This window comes from Lissotriton helveticus, chromosome 10 (genome assembly GCF_964261635.1).
Source record: "Lissotriton helveticus chromosome 10, aLisHel1.1, whole genome shotgun sequence".
NCBI lineage: Eukaryota > Metazoa > Chordata > Amphibia > Caudata > Salamandridae > Lissotriton > Lissotriton helveticus.
The window spans coordinates 106,057,915-106,077,838 of record NC_136071.1 but is presented as its reverse complement, the minus strand read 5'-3'; the positions used below and the strand labels follow the sequence as shown (position 1 = coordinate 106,077,838).

At 42.0% G+C, this 19,924-nt stretch overlaps 1 protein-coding gene across 1 annotated transcript in view; it reads right to left on the bottom strand.

The window, feature by feature from the left end:
- LOC144785986 (uncharacterized) overlaps positions 1-19,924 on the bottom strand; it is a 252,354-nt gene that overhangs the window by 38,207 nt on the left and 194,223 nt on the right. Inside the window, exons 27-28 of the mRNA XM_078664891.1 lie at positions 11,980-12,164; positions 4,659-4,805 (exon numbers count right to left, since the gene is read on the bottom strand). Of these exons, the coding sequence (XP_078521017.1) occupies positions 4,659-4,805; positions 11,980-12,164 (332 nt within the window). The remainder of the gene's footprint in view (positions 1-4,658; positions 4,806-11,979; positions 12,165-19,924) is intronic.

Here is a 19,924-nt window from a genome sequence, read left to right as displayed (position 1 = left end):
TCCTCCACCTGAGGTTGTAGATGGATGGGCACCCTTCGGTGATGCTGGGCCACTGGCCTGACTGATTCGTTTATGTGCAGAGTTATTTGTCTTCCTTTCAGCTTTCCAAGTCCGTTCGTTAGCTTTGGGTACTCTTGTAATATGTTCTCTCTGTCCGACATGTGATACATCATCTTTAGTAGGCCCATGATCTTCGCCGTTACATTGCTCAGTAGACATGGTGCGGGAATGTCTCCTCGTAGCACATGTATTTCTTCTGTGACAGTCTTGCCCTTGTGCGTCATGGTGTCCGTGAATTTTCCCATGTTCGTTACCGGATTCTGTGCACCCCAGGTGAATACTCTGATATTTGACGGTTTTAGTGGTGGTTTCCTCTTCATCTTATCATATTCCGTAGCACACATGATGTTACACGTGGCCCGACTGTCCAGCACAAATTCTGTTTGATGGGGCCCTACGTCGATGGTCACCCAATCCGTCTTCTTTATTGACTTCCTATCCACTAATCTGATGTGCTCCTCTTCATACCCTTCGTCCGTGGACATGAGGTATAGGCGTTCTACCTTTCCAGCTGCTCTTTCTTCTTCTTCCTCTTCTCCCGACTCCAACGACGAGCTCCTGGTGGTCGCTTCCATGTGCCGTACATGTCTGTTTGTTGTCGCTCTTGGTCTCCCTGGTCTTCCACGTTCATTTTTGAACTGTGCCCCTTGGCACATGGTGGCAAAATGGCCGCTTCTGTTGCATTTCCTGCATGTCTGACCGAATGCCGGGCATGTTCCTCGGTGTGGAAAGTCCAGACCGCATCTGTAGCATTGGGAACCTTGTTTCCTTGTCACTTGTTCCTTTGATCCTTTCTTCCAGTTGCCCGTCTTGCTTGTATCTGTCATTCGGTGTACCTGTTCTCCTCTCCGGTCCATCTGCCTGGCTTGTACCATTGCCCTTGCTTCCGCTCTTGCTCGATCTAGAATCTTTTCTAGAGTGATAGGTTCTTTAAGTAGTCTTGTGCGAAATTCTGTGTCGCGACAGCCTTCTATCAGTCTTAGGCGAAGGGCCTGTTCATTGTCATATTTTTCAAATTCGCAGTGGGCCACTAGCTTTCTCAGCCTTGTTGCAAAATCGTCCATTGACTCGTCCGGCTGTTGAAATGCTATGTTGAAGTTATATCTTTCAAAATCGACGTTTCTTTGGGGGTCGAACTTGGTCGTTAGACATTTTATCAGTTTTTCGTATGTTTTTATTAGGCTCGTGGGCAGTGTTATGAGGAGGTCATCCACCTCATCCCCCACTAGGTTTAGGAATAGTCCTAGTTTCTTTCCTTCCACTACATCGGTCGCCTCCATGTATCGCTCAAATTTCACAATCCACTTCTCCCATCGTATTTCCACTTGTGGCTCTGATACACTGAAAGGCATTGGTGTGCGATATTGCGCACTTTGCTTTGTTTCTGGCATTTTCTTTCTTTTCTTGTTCCTTTTGTTGCCTTTGTACTTATTTGTTTCTGATCTCTTGTTACTTTATTCTTGTTTTGTCTTTTATGTCTTATTCTTTCTTGGTGTGGCAGTTTTTTCTCCTTCTTTCCTGCTCCTTTCACCTCTTTTTATATCCTTTGTACTTCTATTTATTTTCCTTGCCTTTCTACTGGCTGCCCTTTGTTCCCTCTTGTAATTTCCTTTGTGGGACACTTGCCCTTTTTGCTTTCCTTCTTATTTGCCCTTTTTCCACGTTTTCGGTGCTTTTATCCCTTATTTATTCCTTTCTCGAGTGTTTGCCTGTTTCCAAGATGGCCGCTTGTTTTTCTGCTCTTCCTATTGGTCTGTTCGCCTGACCTTAAAATGGCCGCCAAATCTCACGATGTTTCAGACCCAATCCTCTTATGCCTGACTTCAAGATGGCCGCTACATTTTGCTGCTCTCTTATTGGTCCAAACCGCCTGACCCCAAAATGGCCGCCGGGACTCTCGCGAGAGATCGCGCCGATTTCTTCTCTTTCGCGCGCTTCTCCCCAGCGCTTACCGGATCAGATGGGGAATCAGATGGCGATCTTGCTGCCAGTCGGCTGTCAGTCGGGGTGGGCTCCCGCGTCGCTGCACTTTATCGAGGGGCCGCTCTTCCTTCTTTTTCAGCGATGCAACCTCCAGGGTGGCCTCCTGGTTTTTCCGGTTATTCTTCCACGAGGGACACACACGTGTGGAGTCTTCAGGTACCTTCGTCGCCAGTTGTCGTGTATTGTTGTGTATGCTTCTCAGGGAACACACAAGACACCAGATATAGTTCCAATGCTCTTTATTTGGCATGCATGCTCGGAGCGCCTCAGCACGTCTGTCCTCGTCCTCGTCCTACTTTGTAATGTCCCCTTCCTGTCCGTCCACAGGAAGTCCTGTCCAGTGACCTGGTCCCTGCCCTGTGACCCACAGGGTCCTAGTGCCCTGCGTTGGTGGTCAGGTCACTACAGCCATGGTCAACCTTGTCCATCAATCTAAAAACGCCCCAACTCAGCCTCAACCTATATAGGTACGTTTAGATTTACTATTTTGAACCACACAAGTGAATACCTTGACGACATACATATTGTCAATGTATATATGTGTTGTTACATTTAGTAAACATACGCTTACCTTTATTCTTTCCTTTATGATAATGTGGAGGTAAATATTTAGGCTGCTATGTTTTTTCAAGTTGATAATAAATCCACAATATTTCGACCGGTTACCTATGCACATAAATTATTTGTTGTTTTGCTGGGAGCGTCATTTGCTGCAAAGTAATTGTTCCATAAACTCAGGCTGCTTTCAAAGATTGACCCAGAAGTGCATCAAGAATGGCGCGAGATACTCCTTTGCTTGTAAAGATTTCTAGGAATGGCAGTGCTCAACTACCCCATCGCCTATACGTTTTGCCCAATAATGTATCCTCATATATTAGGTACAGAGACAGCTAAGGTCGAGGTGAAGTAAACCAAGCAGAGGAAATCCAGGTCCAAATTTACTAGGATTGTGTCTCAAGTTGCGTCACATTTGTGAGGCAGACTCAACAAAACATCCATTTACATGGCATTTACTAAGCCACTCAATGTTGATTTGCGTGGCTTTACGTAGGTTAGGAAATACTAAGTAACGCAGCGCATAGCGCTATCTTGCATTGCTTTGCGTTGGGTAGGCGTTACATGGCATTCCCATGCATACACCCATGTATTTTGGCACAAATCCAGATTTACAACGATTTGTAAACCGGGGATTGCACCAGAATGGTGCGCCAGAGACACAACGAGGAGAAATATATTTTTTTCTTCTCGTTGCTTTCCGTTTGTATGTGTGATTCATTCTGCATCATGCATAGCAAGAGGAAGTTGCGATTTGGATTTTTTTGTGCAGGAAGCTGCTCCTACCTGCACAAAAACAATCCTGCCTGTGGCATAGGTACCATTGCTGATTTGAGCAAGAGTGCCTGGCTGGCACTAGGCATCACATAGGATGCCAGCGATAGGAGAGAGCACAAGTGATCCATATTTTGGTGCATTTCTGCTCTATTCCTTTCCTACAATGCAACACAGAAAGTTTTCTTGCTGCATTGCGTGAAATATCGGTAAATCTCCCCCACAGTTATTATACTGTCTTTCTACGGGCGGTTGTCTATAATTCTAACATTAGGCATGCTCCTCTGTTCTTACGGGAGAGAGGTCAGAAGCTCTGATTTGTGGTTGCACTGGGGTTGTTCCTTATTTCCCCGATTCTCTACCTAACTGATTGAACAAGACAACATTGTAATGGCATAAATGCACCACTTTTAAGGGTACGCCCATTCCATCACACCACTTTCATAAAATATCCTGGAGTTTCTCCCTATCACAACTCACTACTTTTACCATTTTGTGTAGAGATATCAGTAGCGGCTGGTGTACGGGAAAAGTGGTTAGGGAGCATGGGGGGGGGAGCAGTAACAAACTAAAATAAAATAATCTTACCTGCCGCTCCTCTGCTCCTCTGGTCACAGACTGGGGCTCCTTTACGGCCAATCCTGACGCTGTTCTCACGGTAGTAATAACCATGACAGCAGCGTCGGGATTGGGTGGAGGGGGCTGGTTTTGCCCTCCATTGAGGGCTGGGAGCCTGTGCCTGCTGTTGTTCTCCACCCAGAAATGCAGCCGGGTTGGAGAGATGTAAGTGCACATGTCTGTTCATCCTAAGATGGAGGCCAAACCAACATGCTCACTAACAGCAGGGCCCACCACTCCTCCACCTCCGCCCCCCAGCTGCTGTCATCATGATGGTCCCATTCCCAAGACTGAGGAAAGATAAAATGATAATAAAACTGTTTTATTTTAATTTTATTGTTCGTTTTCCTCTGCAGGCAGGGGGCGATGCTCCTCCGCCATTGCTGAGGAGCCGCTGCTGGAGATTGTTTAGTAACGTCTTACTATGTTTATCGCTCTTTTCACAGTCCCTGTACACTGCCCAGGCACACATCTTCATCTCTACTTTTCCTTTCTCAGTCCTGAAATACCATGCCTACATGTACCCTGATACCTTTGTTTTCTTAGTTCTTGTAGCAATCCAGTCAGATATTTTTTACATCTACACATCTGAGCAAAGAGAGTCTCCTGGAGAAAGCCACCTATGTTCTGCACACCGATTATACATTTACACATTGAATAAAACTTACCACGTTGTCGGGAAGGCCAGTACTCAATAAACTTTCAAGGGTTTGCACCAACGTGATGTTCCACTTTTTGATGTCATTTTCATTGCACTGAGAGGTGATGCCTCCTAGGCTGGGCAGCAGGCTTTCGGGATATCCAGAAGGATAAATCTGGAGAAGCATTAAAATAACACTTAGCATGTGTCATGTTTGATTATGTCAAATATGTAATTCTGTCTCCTATGCAAGGCCCCAACACTGAGGAAGTATCATTGTTCTACATGAATTCTTGTGCTGTCGTGTAGTTCCTACAAATCTATATACGATCAGCGCGTTTAGACAACACAAACTAATGGATTGGTGTCCAGACTGATTCCAGACACCCCTAAAGGATATGTTAGTCTGTAAACCAGCAAGCTCACAGTGCCACTATAAGCCCCACAACCTTACCAAGGAGCAAATAGTTTCTGGCAACTATTGAACATGACAACCCTGACCACCTCAGGGATCGTGGAAACAGTGTACTATTTTTCACTCAGTCACTCGTGCTCACTTGTTCTCAGAGAGATATACAGAATAAACGGAGGGGACGTTCTCAATAAACATTTATTGAACCACCGTCATTCTAGTATAAAATACATGTGCTGCAACAACCATTAGACAGAAACTGATATATAAGATTATAAGCACCAACTGAGTAAATAAAAGGTAGAACTGTACCATGGTGCTAAAACTGTGAGTATATGCAGCCATTTAAATACATGGTAGCAATCATGAGTTCTCCTAAGATGCAAACTCTAACTAAATGTGCCTAAGTGTACCTAGCATGAATGTAGGTGTATAGCCAAGAATCCCTTAAGGAAAGAGCCAACCCCATTACCTGATGGGAGATAATGAAGGACCCTGTCTTGGTCTCGAGTAGGTACCCCGCAAGGGATGTCAGACCACTGCTTGCTGGCATGTCTGATTGCAGGGACTTCAGCGTCTCTCGTGTCAGCATGAAAGCTTCTCCTCTCTTTTGCCCAGCGAAGATGTGGTACTTATATACCCGAAAGGTACCCTCAGGGGTTCTACCTAGATGTGTCATGGTACTGTGAGTCTGTCGTCCAAGGATGCCGCTTGTGGTGACGTTTGTCAGGGTTATTATACAGAAAATGGTAATCCTGCTGTGATACTAAGAATCCTCATGCATAATAAATGAGGCTAGTTTTCAAAGAAAACCACACAACATTTATTCGGTACATAACTAGGTAAAAGGTCAACGCCATAACCGTTATGTAGAACAATGTAGGACAAATGTTGGTAAAAGGTCATGTATCTATCTAAGCCTGTGTTGGGACACATTGGGGCTCGTAACAGGGCAAAGAAAGGAAATTAGACATTGGACCTAAAGACACAAATGAACAGGACAGTAGATTTGCAATCAATTTTTGCACATAAATAAGTATAAAGGATTAGAAAACTACATAAACAAGTACCCTTAATATGTATACAATTTCAGTTTCTCTGAAACTAAAATCACTTTTTATGGTCTGGCTTAACAGCACAACTGTCGCCAGACGATTATATGACCATCACTAGAGAGGGGCTTTAGCTCCGCTCATATGTAGGGAGCCAGGAGTACATGCTTTGATTGGGCAGAAGTTGTGAGCTCCCACAAAAAAGTGCTTGCCCTCTACAAAGTGTGATCATTTTGTTTATTTATCCAGCTGCTTAGGTTTGATGTTCTACAGACATACAAAAGAGATTTTATTTTGTTTAAAGTGTCTTAGAGAAGTAGATAATTTTTGTTGCTCATTTTTGACAGCAGCATAGATGGGAGGAGGATAGTCATTAACCTACACGGTCTAGCAACTGTAACCTGGCCTTTTAACCTACACACATACTAGTCTACTGTTCTTTGCATCTTTACAAATAGATATTTATTCCCATGTTATGTACTAGTAATTCTTCACATTGCCATTATTATTATTATTATTAAAAAATAGTTATAGAGCGCACGGACACAAGGCGGTTTCATGGCGCTAAGAACGACGGAGAGAAGAGGGGGTGCGGAGTTACGCATAGGCTTGCCGACATAGGCCTGCAACATTCCTTTAAAGCCAGACCTGTTAACTTTGCAAATGCTTGTTTGCTATGGTATATCCATTTTACATTGAATTTGAGAATTGCATAAAAATCTACAAATTGTTATCAAACACTAAGTGGTGCTTTTTGATTGTTTGCTTATTAACTAATAGATGAAGCTCACCAGCTGAACATCTTTTTTATTCAATTAACCCTAAGTGATCGGAGGGTCGAGTGCTACAATCTATCCCTCCCCTGTCTAGATGGTGTTCAATGACTCCATTGAATTGGTTCTACATACAGATGAAGGCTCCCTAAACACAGCTCCACTTCTGCCACCATCTCCACTGTCACTAATGAAAGTGACATGGCTGTTCATTTACATGAATATGATATGTTCTTATGTAGCAGTATCTATTTGCTGAACGTTCCTTTATGTTCATGTATGTGTGTCGTTGCTTGGTGTTCATTAGCGCTGTACCTAAAAATAAGCTGAGGAAACCTGAAAAGTACAAGTTGGGGCTGAACACTCGTTATGGCCGCTTGAAAGGAAGCTCTGGGTTGACTCATCTTTTGAGACAACACAGGTGATGCTCGTTGTGAGAAATTGGGTTGTTGGTTGACTGGAGCTTGAGCCCTGGCCAAGTAGCAGCCACACTCCCTTACAGGATGAATCACAAAAAGTCACTAAATTAACATGTGCTTACCCCTGTCATGTAGTTCCTAAAACTACATAGGATCTGCGCCTTTAGACAACATAAACTAAGGGATTGGTGTCTAGACTGATTCTGGACACCCCCAAAGGATATGTTACCCTTTAGACTAGCTGCCTCACAGTGCCACCATGAGCCGCCTAACCTTACCAAGGAGCGAATAGTTTCTAGCAACTATAGAGCATGGCAACCCTTGATCCTTCAGGGATCGTGGAAACAGTGCAATACTTTTCGCTCAGTCAATCGTACTCACTTAGTCTCAGAGAGATACACAGAATAAACAATGGGGACGTTTTTAATATCCATTTATTGAACCAGCGTCATTCTAGTATAAAACATGTTTGCTGCGACAATCATTAGACAGAAGCAAATGTAAAAGATTACAAGCACAGAAAGAGTAAATAAAAGGTAGAATTCTACCATGGTGCTAAACCAGAGAATATATGAAGGCATATAGACATGACTGTAATGAAGCTTACTCCTACGATGCAACCGTACCTAGGTGTACATGGATGTAAAGCCAAGAATCCCCTAGGAGAGAGACAAATCGCATTACCTGATGGGAGAGAATGCAGGACCCCATCTTGGTCTCAAGTTGGACACCCCGCAAAGGATGTCAGACCACTGCGTGCTGGAGCCACTGCATGTAGGGAGCTCAGTATCAGCGTGGAAGAATCTCCTCTCTCTTCTTTAATGAAAGCATGGTTCTTTTATACCATAAAGATAGCCTCTGGGTCCCTACCACAATCGATATGTTGCGTGTACGATTATGTAGATGATCCTAAATCAATACCTGCAATTATGCACAGTAGCTCTTTTGCCCTAGGATGAAGATGACCATGACTTTTATACAGAGTATGTTAATCCTGTTCTGTACGTCATGCACGGGGAACTTTTCCAAGAATTCTCATGCTTAATAAATGAGGCTAGTTTCAAGGAAGCCAATCGACATTTATTCAGCACATAATGGGGTAAAAGGTCAGGGCTAGAACCGTTATGCAAAGCAAGGTAGGACAAATGTAGGTGAAAAGTTGTTTGCTATTTAGGCCTAGGTTGGGGTACATAACAGGTAGCTTAGCACAAAAAGCAGTCAGGCTTAACTTAGAGGCAACGTGTAAAGTATTTATGCAGCACACAAACAGTAATCTAATTAGTAGAACCAGAGTTATGGATTTTTAAAGTTTTTAGTAAAAACGAGTGTCTAAAAGATCAATGCGCCAACCACGGACATCTAGTTGCACGAGACCGGATCAAGGTCGAAAAATATGGCTGACTGTGATGGAACGCAGTTCGGATACAAGAGGTAGATTGGGCACGGTCAGCGCTTACCTTCGGAATGTGAAGAAATTCTGAGAAAAGGTGTCTGAGAAGGTACAGTGCAGTGGGAAAGGCTCCAGAGGTGTCCGAGGAGGAATCTTCATCATCGGTTGGCCTTGGATCAAAGTCATAGTGAAGATTTCTACATTCTGACTTAATCATTGAAAAGGAAGTCAAAAATCTCCAGTGGGACAAGGCAGAGGGCTGTATCCGAAGACAATTTCACAAAGTACTATAGCCCTTTTGCGAAGAATTGCTGAAAAGGATTTGCTGTAGCGGAGGAGAACGTAGCGGGAGAAGCTGCAAAGTCAATCCGACCGGCGATGCACCTCAGGCAGATAGGTGAGAAGGTTGGTCCTAGTCTCCATCTGGCTCTCAGAGCAGATTTTACCCAAAAAGGTTCTAAGCCCCCACTTTTAAATTTTGGGTATCTGGGCACATTTAGCACCACTTCCAAGGGTCCAGGACAGAAGCTGCCCCACTTGGAGGGTCAGGACTCACTCAGGCTGGGTCCAAATGCAGGTTCAATATGGAGGAGGCCTTTTGTGGCCCAGTGGCTCTGAACAGGAGGCCAGCATACTAGCCCTTGTGAGTCACTTTGGATGTCCTTGGACAGTTGAAGATCCAGGTCTTGTCCCTAGGTGGAAGGTAGCAGGGTAGCAGGACAACCAGGGAAGCAATCCATGTAGGTCAGAAGTCTTTTAGGGAAGCAGTCTAGCAGAGCGGAAATTCTTCCAACAGCACAGCAATCCTTCTTCCTGGTAGAGTATCCATAAGTGCATAAGTGTACTGAAGAGGTGGCGTCTGTGACCATACTTTTATACTAACCCTGGGCGTAGTGGGGCTACACGAAGCACCACGAAGTGGGGGGAAATCTACGCCCACCCACACACTTCGCGTAGCCCCACTACGCGCCGCCCGCCTTCCTCCCGCCCTCTTGTAAATGCCCTACAAATGATTTAAAACATTGTAAAAGTAATTAAAATGACTTACCTGACATGCGGTGTCCCGGGGCTCCCTCTTCCTAGTTTCTCGCCACTTCTTCCTGACAAATGCGCATGCATTTAATTTTACAATGTTTTAAATCAATTGTAGGGCATTTACAAGAAGGCGGGAGGGAGGTGGTTGGCAGGCAACTTCGCTCCGCCATGGCGTGTGCATAGTGTTGCCTCCTACGCCTACTTTGTGAATCGCGAAGTAGGCAACACTATGCACACTCCATGGACGGAGCGAAGCACTACGCCCACCCCTATTTTATACCCTGGTGCCCTAGTTCTGGAAGGTGGGATAAGCTTCTAGACAGTGGCATTGAAGTGCATTGAATTTCATGCCTTTCTTGCTATGACTCCAAGCAGGCTACAGTAACAATGTAGGGTTGGTGGGTCCTTTCTGTGAAGGCAGAGCACAGGCTATTCAGTTGTAAGCGGGGCTGTGCACAGCTCTGCTCCCAATCCTGCCAGCACCTAATCCCTTTATTGTGTGAATGCCTGGTCGTAATGCACACATTCTAACTGTGGATTACACCCAGTCATGTGACCCAGGCCAAGCTACAAGCACAAGAAGTTGCATTTTTAAAATTATGATCAAAACCTGACTTTCCCATTAATTAGGGGTTGCCACCACAATTTCAAAAAACACCAAACATAACAAACAAACTCCCAACCAGAAATATTACAGCTGACTAAATGTAATAAGGAATCCCCAATGTTATCCTATAGGAGGCGTAGGCCTCACAGAAGTGAAAAACAAATGTAGGAGTTTTTCACTACCAGGACTTGTAAAACTTAAAAGTACATTTCCAACCTTTTAATTACATAGCACCCTGCCCAATGGGCTACCTAGGACCTACCTTAGGGGTGACTTGTATGTAATAAAAGGGGAGTTTAAGACTTAGCAAGGGGGTTTAAATGCCAAGTCAGCATGGCAGTTTAAAATTGCATTCAGGTCTGGGGCATGTTTTAAAGGATTAAGTAAGTGGTTGGCACAATAATTGCTTTAGGCCCCCTGGTAGCATTTAATTTACAGGCCCTGGGTATATGGTATACCACTCTACAAAGAACTTACAAGTAAATTAAATATGCTCATTGTGTCATAGCCAATTAAACCAAGTTTAGGGAACCAGCACAAGCACTTTAGCACTGGTTAGCAATAGTAAAGTGCACAGAGTCCTAACACCAACAAAAACAAATTCGCAAAAAGTGGAGGGAAAAAGGCAAAATGTTTGGCAGTAACCCTGCAGAGCTGGCTAGATCCAACAATCATAATCAGAATCTTTATTATATTTTTGCATCAGACAAGTCGTAAACATTAGCTGGAGAGAAATACATCACCTTGAACTATCACTTGCAATTGGTGATCTTACCTTTCAGATTTGCATGTATGCACTCACATGCTTGTTTTGATATAGAACGTTCTGCTGGCACCTGCAGCAGATAATAGGTGTTTGGGACTAATTTGTACAGTATTCTCTTGAGGGATACTGTTTCTTGTTTGGTTTTGCTGCCATGTTTCTGGTCCTCCATTGCTGTTGGTTGTGCTGCTTGTAATTCCATGACAAAGATGGTATTATTGTATAGTGATCAGCGATTGATGCATAGTTAATGTATTGCCTAGTAATGATTACAATGGCATCAAGAACTCTGTAGTAAGTGGGAATACTGTATAGCTTAGATTTGACCTTAACAGTTCATCATATAATTGATGTATATCCTCATCCTCAAATGTCTTTGACATTGGTATGTTTCTTGAAATAAGAATCGAAATAAAAACTGTTTTGCCTATATGACTGTCGCCTTGCCAAAACCCACTGTATGCCTGGATGAAACATATATTGGCTGTATGAGAATAACATGGAAGAGAGTAAATCAGTGACGTATGTGCAACTACTATTTGACTTTGATTAGGTCCACTACTAGCGTGTGCATTTGGCGTTCATGATAATGAGATTTAATGTAAGGATTAGGGTTAGAGTTAAGAATAGTGTTGAAGCATTTGAGCTAATGGTGTAAATTGAGGTGACTGGTCTGTTAGTGTAATGTTTGAGGAGTTGATGAGCTAGTAATTCAAGTTGAACATTTTAATGTGAGAGTTGGTCGATCTAGTGGAAGTCAATGTAGTGAGATATGTCCTTAGACGCATTTTACTTCCTTCTTCCTTGTGTAAGTTTTACACTACATTTGTGGACTTCATCCCAATGCCCATAGTAAAGATTGCATTTGTGTGGTGTGTAGGGCGAGAGCTGAGCTTACCTTATCTAGCTTTCCTTTCACAACTGTCCGTTGTTCATCTGTAAAGCTCATTCCAGTAAGGTCCGACAAGTAATTCAGCAGAGTTGCATCATCTAGGCAGATATCAATCTCTTGAGAGGTATAGTGCGTCGGGAGGAATTGATCCTTCACGTTGTCTGCCGTGATCTTCCGGTCCTCAGGACACACTGTTGAAAATATGCCGGGGAGAAATGGTGTTGGAATACTTTTAAAACAGTAAACATACATAAAGAGGTTTTGTAGTGTGCAATATTTTTACAATTTTTGACACAGTACACCCACAAAACCTTTTGAACAATAGGCATGTAGATATATAATAGAAAACTTAACCTTCAGTCTGAAGAAAACAGAGGTGCCTTGGGAAAGAATAAAATCTGTGACCGATTGGTTTCACAGTCTTCTTGAAGAGTGAGTACAAATGTTCCAGATTTTGCTGGTCGCACTTTTAGTCAATACTTGATCTACATGTTAAGGTTCTAATCCCTTATGGGCCAACCTAACATTTCATGCTTCTGAGGTTAATAAAGGAATACCACTGAATTGGGTACCAATGACACCCACCACTCAAGAATCAAGAAACAATTCACTTTGTGTTGTATGCCATATAATTGGTCAATTCGATTAGAGTCAACTTTGCCTATTTACTTATGGAGGAATTCAGTGATGGAAGATTGAAGCAAGCAAATAAACACTCTCATTGATGTATACCTAAATATCTTGGTGGCCAATAAACTTAGCAACGATTGTCAACCTCCTGTTCTCCGAAAGCAATATTCATCTAGCGCTTGCCATCAAACATCACATTATCTCATGTCAGTTTCCTGGACAGCATGTATAGGGACTCTATGGAGCACATCAACCCTACACAGTGTCCACTGAAACAGAAATCCATGAAGGTAAAACCATTCACCCTCTGTTACATAAAGTATTCAAATGTTACAAAAAGAAACTTGGCAACAATAAAAACTCTTGTGCAAATCTCAAGTCATCTTAGACCGACAAGTAAAAAGAAAATTACTCCAGCTTCTGCAGAAATGATGCAAAACAAGCCACCAATCAAAAGAAAGAACTTTTCAAAGCTGTTGTGACTATGCACGAACCCAATACTAGATTCCTCCAGCCGATTCCCCAGAAAAACCCAGAACGATCAGCCAAGATTAGCAAAATTATTTGCACCATTGCAAGACTGTCCAGCTGCCAATATTCCTTCCAATCCACCTTGAAAACTCCCTGAATAAAACCGCTTCAGTCTGAAAAGCATTGAAATCATGTCCAGTGTTCTGACCGCTAACAGAAACCCCCTACAAAGGCAACATTTTCGCCACGTCTAAAGCCATATCCATTGAGAACCTCTCATCCCTACTATTCATAATCAACACCTGCTTAGCTGCAGAATCGTTACCCTCTGCCATAAAAACAAATCCACCAAATACGGCTGTATCTCTAAATAGCCTCAATTCATCTCTAAATAGCCTCAATTCAACAAGGCTGATCTAACTGTGTAATTTATAGGCTGGAAGATTCAGAATCTACTTCAGCCAACCTCACGCCTCCCTGTTCTTTCTGACATTAGATCCTATGCTGGCTCTCCAATTGGAAACCCTTGACCTGACGGACAGTCCGCAGGCTAGAATGACTGATCACAGTGGCATTCACCATCGCGAGTGTGTGGCATGGTGGACCACACTAGGGAAAACTTAAAATCACTCCCAGGTGCAGGAAGAACAATTTCATGCACCTCAGGGCCATTGATTTTTTTAATATTACACAGACTCCTGTTTGAGTAAAATTAAAAAGGAATGCTGAGCAGGTGGAAATAACTGCGGGAAATCCTACGGTGAGTAGGAATAACCTGGAGTACACTTAAAGCACGGTTGTGCTGTCTCTTGTAATATGTAGTTAATCCCAAATGATTTTAGTTCAATCCAGTTTGCGCTAATTTAAGTCATTTATTTATTAATCACCATATTCCATTCATATGATTGAATATAATTCCATTTTCATTATTGAATCTCAAACGACGTGTTGCTGATCAACATAATTTTAAATTCCCCAATGCATTTCGCACTGTCGTGCGCTTCCTCAGGGGGTCTGTAATTAAGTAGAAATAACAACAGTAGGTACACTAGTATTCTTCCAGGAGACGGTAAAGTACAAATGAATGTGCGTCATTTAAAGTGACTAGATCAAGTCTGATGGAAAGTGAATAGATCAAAAATACACAATAGGGAGGTGTACATCAAAGCCCAAACGGGAATTATGAGTGTGCCCAAAGAGAATGTCCTCAGTGCTTCAAAAAAACCTAAAAAGAACTGCGAGAAACGAAGATCCAAAAAAACGACGGTGACTAATATACAAATTGAAAGTGACACGAGTTATGTGACTAAGATAGAAACGGTGTAGAAAACCATGTGCGTAGTTGTTAGCGGCACCATACACTATGTTTCCCCATGCAGTTAAATTAGACCGTCAACGTCTTAAAAGCTCACGAAGTGATAAAGAAACAGACTAATAGTAAAGTCAGCCGTAGCTTACCAGAGTAACATAGCTCAAAGGAACAACGTCAGGTAATCCGGTATTTGCGAGGACCCGGCTCCGTGGTTAGAAGGAACCCGGAAGACGCCACGCATGCGCAGTAGTGCGCAGTAACGCATTGAAAAAGACTATCGGAAAGTAGGCATGGAAAAAAGACCTGCGCAACATGCGTTGGGCGTGTGAAATGCGAGTAGCATGCATTAGTAAAACCAGAGTGTAAGCAGCCCATCATAGAATAACCAAAGTAAACATGGAAGAAATGAGAAAGTAAACATAGAGAGCTAAAAATTCATAAACAGGAATAACAATAATAATACATTTCAAACACAATCAAAAGTGATACGTGGAAATATACTAGACAAAACATAAGCGTGGAACCATGTAACAATGACAACAATGTAAAAAATGACACAAATGAAAAAAATGTAAGCAAACTTGTCGGTACACCCCCTGCAGGTTAAATACAACTATATACAAATATATACAAATAACTACCATTACACAGCTAAATGGAGGTCAATATTTACAGAGTATTCAATTAGTGGTATCAAATCCCTGATCATAAATGGCATCCAAATTCAAGGCGCTCATTGAGTCCTTTAGGCTGAATCGCCTGTAGTCTATATATCCAGTGTAGTTCTCGCTGTAGTAATCGTTTATTGTTGTCGATATGTGGTTGTTTCTCCACTGTTTCCAAAATCAGGAAGCGTATCTGACTCGGGTTGTGTGATTGTTGAGTAAAGTGTGCCGCAATATTGGATTTTAGATTTTTTGTGCGGATATTGCTCCGGTGTTCATTTAGCCTGATTTTTATTTTTCGTTCAGTTTTGCCCACATAAGGAAGACCACATGGGCATTTTATCATGTAGACAACATTGGTCGTGTCGCATGTAGCATTAACTCGGAGATTATGTACGATCGATGTCAACGCACTATATACTTCAATCCCCCACCATTTGGGTTTGGAAGCTCTTGAGACTGCTTTAGTACAAACGGACAAACCATTGGATCTTCAAGTATTCTTAATGGAACTGATGCAATTTATTTTACATCATAGCTATTTCAAAACAGGTGACAATCAGTTCTATTTGCAATTATCTGGAGTAGCAATGGGCAACTGTGCTGCTCCTGCATATGCTAATCTTTTCATGTATGCATTCGAACAGCAACACATATTGCACAATGCACTTTGACAACCGTACATGTGTGCATACTACAGATATATTGATGACATTTTTCTTGTTTGGCAAGGCACAGAGACTCAATTTCTTGCTGCGATCAACCACCTCAACACTGTTAATGACAGGATTCAATTCACCCACACCCTTAACAAAACTGAAATTGCTTTTCTGGATGTACTTGTCAAAGTGTGTGGTAACCAATTTATCACTTCCATTTTTACCAAAACTACAGATCGTAACAATTACTTACATCATAAAAGTTTTCACCAACCAAGTTTGAAAAAGCATCTTCCGTACTCACAATTATTGAGAGCTAAGCGTATTGCTTCTACTGATGACCTATACAACGCTAACAGTTCAAAAATTGTTCGAAAATTCCACCAACGTGGATATCCTGAGCATATTACAGCGGCTGCTGAAGAAAGAGTCAAACTCAAGAACCGAGATGAGTTACTTAAACCAAAATTGAAAGCCCAACAGGAAATGACCCGTAACGTCTTTGTATCCAAATATTCTACAAAATCAAGACAAATAAAAGAGGTTATTCGCAAACACTGGCCATTACTGCAATCAGAAACTGAATTCAATCACATTTTTGAAACACCTCCTATTTTTGCCTACCAACGCACCAGGACCATTCAACAACTTATCAAGCAACCCACAATAATCAGACAAACCATTTTTAAAGGAACTATCCCATGCCACAATTGCAGCCATTGCAATAGTATAATTCTTGGATCCACCATGACACATCCCACCCAAGGAACTGCTATTAATCTCCGAGTTAATGCTACATGCGACACGACCAATGTTGTCTACATGATAAAATGCCCATGTGGTCTTCCTTATGTGGGCAAAACTGAACGAAAAATAAAAATCAGGCTAAATGAACACCGGAGCAATATCCGCACAAAAAATCTAAAATCCAATATTGCGGCACACTTTACTCAACAATCACACAACCCGAGTCAGATACGCTTCCTGATTTTGGAAACAGTGGAGAAACAACCACAGATCGACAACAATAAACGATTACTACAGCGAGAACTACACTGGATATATAGACTACAGGCGATTCAGCCTAAAGGACTCAATGAGCGCCTTGAATTTGGATGCCATTTATGATCAGGGATTTGATACCACTAATTGAATACTCTGTAAATATTGACCTCCATTTAGCTGTGTAATGGTAGTTATTTGTATATATTTGTATATAGTTGTATTTAACCTTCAGGGGGTGTACCGACAAGTTTGCTTACATTTTTTTCATTTGTGTCATTTTTTACATTGTTGTCATTGTTACATGGTTCCACGCTTATGTTTTGTCTAGTATATTTCCACGTATCACTTTTGATTGTGTTTGAAATGTATTATTATTGTTATTCCTGTTTATGAATTTTTAGCTCTCTATGTTTACTTTCTCATTTCTTCCATGTTTACTTTGGTTATTCTATGATGGGCTGCTTACACTCTGGTTTTACTAATGCATGCTACTCGCATTTCACACGCCCAACGCATGTTGCGCAGGTCTTTTTTCCATGCCTACTTACCGATAGTCTTTTTCAATGCGTTACTGCGCACTACTGCGCATGCGTGGCGTCTTCCGGGTTCCTTCTAACCACGGAGCCGGGTCCTCGCAAATACCGGATTACCCGACGTTGTTCCTTTGAGCTATGTTACTCTGGTAAGCTACGGCTGACTTTACTATTAGTCTGTTTCTTTATCACTTCGTGAGCTTTTAAGACGTTGACGGTCTAATTTAACTGCATGGGGAAACATAGTGTATGGTGCCGCTAACAACTACGCACATGGTTTTCTACACCGTTTCTATCCTAGTCACATAACTCGTGTCACTTTCAATTTGTATATTAGTCACCGTCGTTTTTTTGGATCTTCGTTTCTCGCAGTTCTTTTTAGGTTTTTTTGAAGCACTGAGGACATTCTCTTTGGGCACACTCATAATTCCCGTTTGGGCTTTGATGTACACCTCCCTATTGTGTATTTTTGATCTATTCACTTTCCATCAGACTTGATCTAGTCACTTTAAATGACGCACATTCATTTGTACTTTACCGTCTCCTGGAAGAATACTAGTGTACCTACTGTTGTTATTTCTACTTAATTACAGACCCCCTGAGGAAGCGCACGACAGTGCGAAATGCATTGGGGAATTTAAAATTATGTTGATCAGCAACACGTCGTTTGAGATTCAATAATGAAAATGGAATTATATTCAATCATATGAATGGAATATGGTGATTAATAAATAAATGACTTAAATTAGCGCAAACTGGATTGAACTAAAATCATTTGGGATTAACTACATATTACAAGAGACAGCACAACCGTGCTTTAAGTGTACTCCAGGTTATTCCTACTCACCGTAGGATTTCCCGCAGTTATTGTTCAGAGCACCTTGCGACCCAGGAGGTGAACACCTGGAGCACCTATAAGATTTGAACACTAAAGAATATTTTTTGTTAACATACATACATTGGAGTGCAGCGGTGTATATTCGTTTTTGCTACATTTCCCAGGTGGAAATAACACCACACCCACTCAACATTCAGCCCTGTCTTCAGTATATCTGGAGCAACAGCAGAATCCCCGGATACATAAAAGTTTCTTAGAAGCAAACAGGGATCTCTAATGATGGTGGGCAGTCACCCACCGAGCGATTGAAGGCCGTAAACTCCGGTGATCGAACTGGCTGGTGGATCACCAACCAAAGATTAAATGAGGCTCTGAGAAACTATTGATGCATCCTTTACCTTATCTTCCTTAGCACAATAAATGAAAGAGCAGCAGTCACTTAATTCCAGGCTCATGTATACAAACACATCTTTTTACGTGAACACAAATCTGGCTTTAGACCTCAATGCCACATGGAGACTGCCCCTATCCAAGTGGTAATGTGCTTGGCAGTTTGACAGTCCACTGCTCGCCCTATCAGAGACCTTTTTTGGTTGCCCAAGGTATTTCCATCCCTCTCAAAAGGTATAGGAATAAGCCTTTAACTGGCTCTTCTCATTTCACATTTTGCATAAATGTACACATTAAGATTCCTTACATCCCTCCCAAAAAAATCTCTTTGTTGGTGTCCCATGCTCACTTCTATCAGTCATCATGTCCAACTTACAGAGACACTGGGTGTCCTGCAACAAAAGTAATAATTTGTTACAAGTGCATGGAAAGCACACATTTATACTTAAAGATGTCTTTTGAGAAATAGCATCCCCTAGGTGTAAACCTGCCCAAGTTTCAAGAGATGATGGCCACCCTTTGTTGTCCTCAAAGTAAACTCAATAACACAGAATGTGTTCTTTCCACTAGTGGTGGCTTCAATCTAAAGATACAATCATGGCTTGGTAACATGCAGCTGGAGATTTCTCCTCTTCCCTCATAACCTGCAAAACATCCAACAGCATGCACATTGTCTCCCAATTCAACTGAAAGACACCCACTGTTAAAGTGTTAAACCCCTAGGTTTTAGATGGATCTCCTATGGCTGTTGAAGCCTTTCTAGACACATTATGATTTGCAGGCTGTAGTACTCTTAAATATGATGTTTACTGAGCATTCCTCCACCTAAGCTGGATTGGCAGAATCTCACTTGGCATCCTATCCCAGTCCTTATGCAATCCTGCCTATGAGAAAAGGCCATTTAGTGTTCCTTTACAAGAAGGGATTGTGTCTTTCTTCAAATAGTGATGCTAGTTTAAAAATAATTAAAGGAAGGCACCTACAAATTCCTCATTACAAAGCCCTTGTAATGCATCTTAAGTGTCCAATTATGTTAGAGAGAAAACGACATCTTGGGAGGTGCCATCTGTCACATCCACACCCCTGACTTGATGTTGAAATGTGTGATTCACATGAAACAACAGGTGGTGCCTGACAACCTCAATAAAAATTGGCCAGTCAGTATTCTAAACAGCAGGGGTTTGCTGTAAGACAGTTGTATTGTCAATTGGATACCATTACATGGATGAATGAAAATATATTTATTAGGCACCGTAATACGTCAAAAAGAAATGTTCTGGTGCTTCTAGGCAAAATGATGTGACATTGTTAAGCAGAGGCTATTAGATTGTGACATTAAACAGGGTGGTCTTCAATTGTTTTCTGAAGCTACTGTGATTTGGCTGTGCACAGAGAAGCAGCAGCATAGCATTCCACACTTTAAACACCAGAACTAAAAGAGAGCAGCC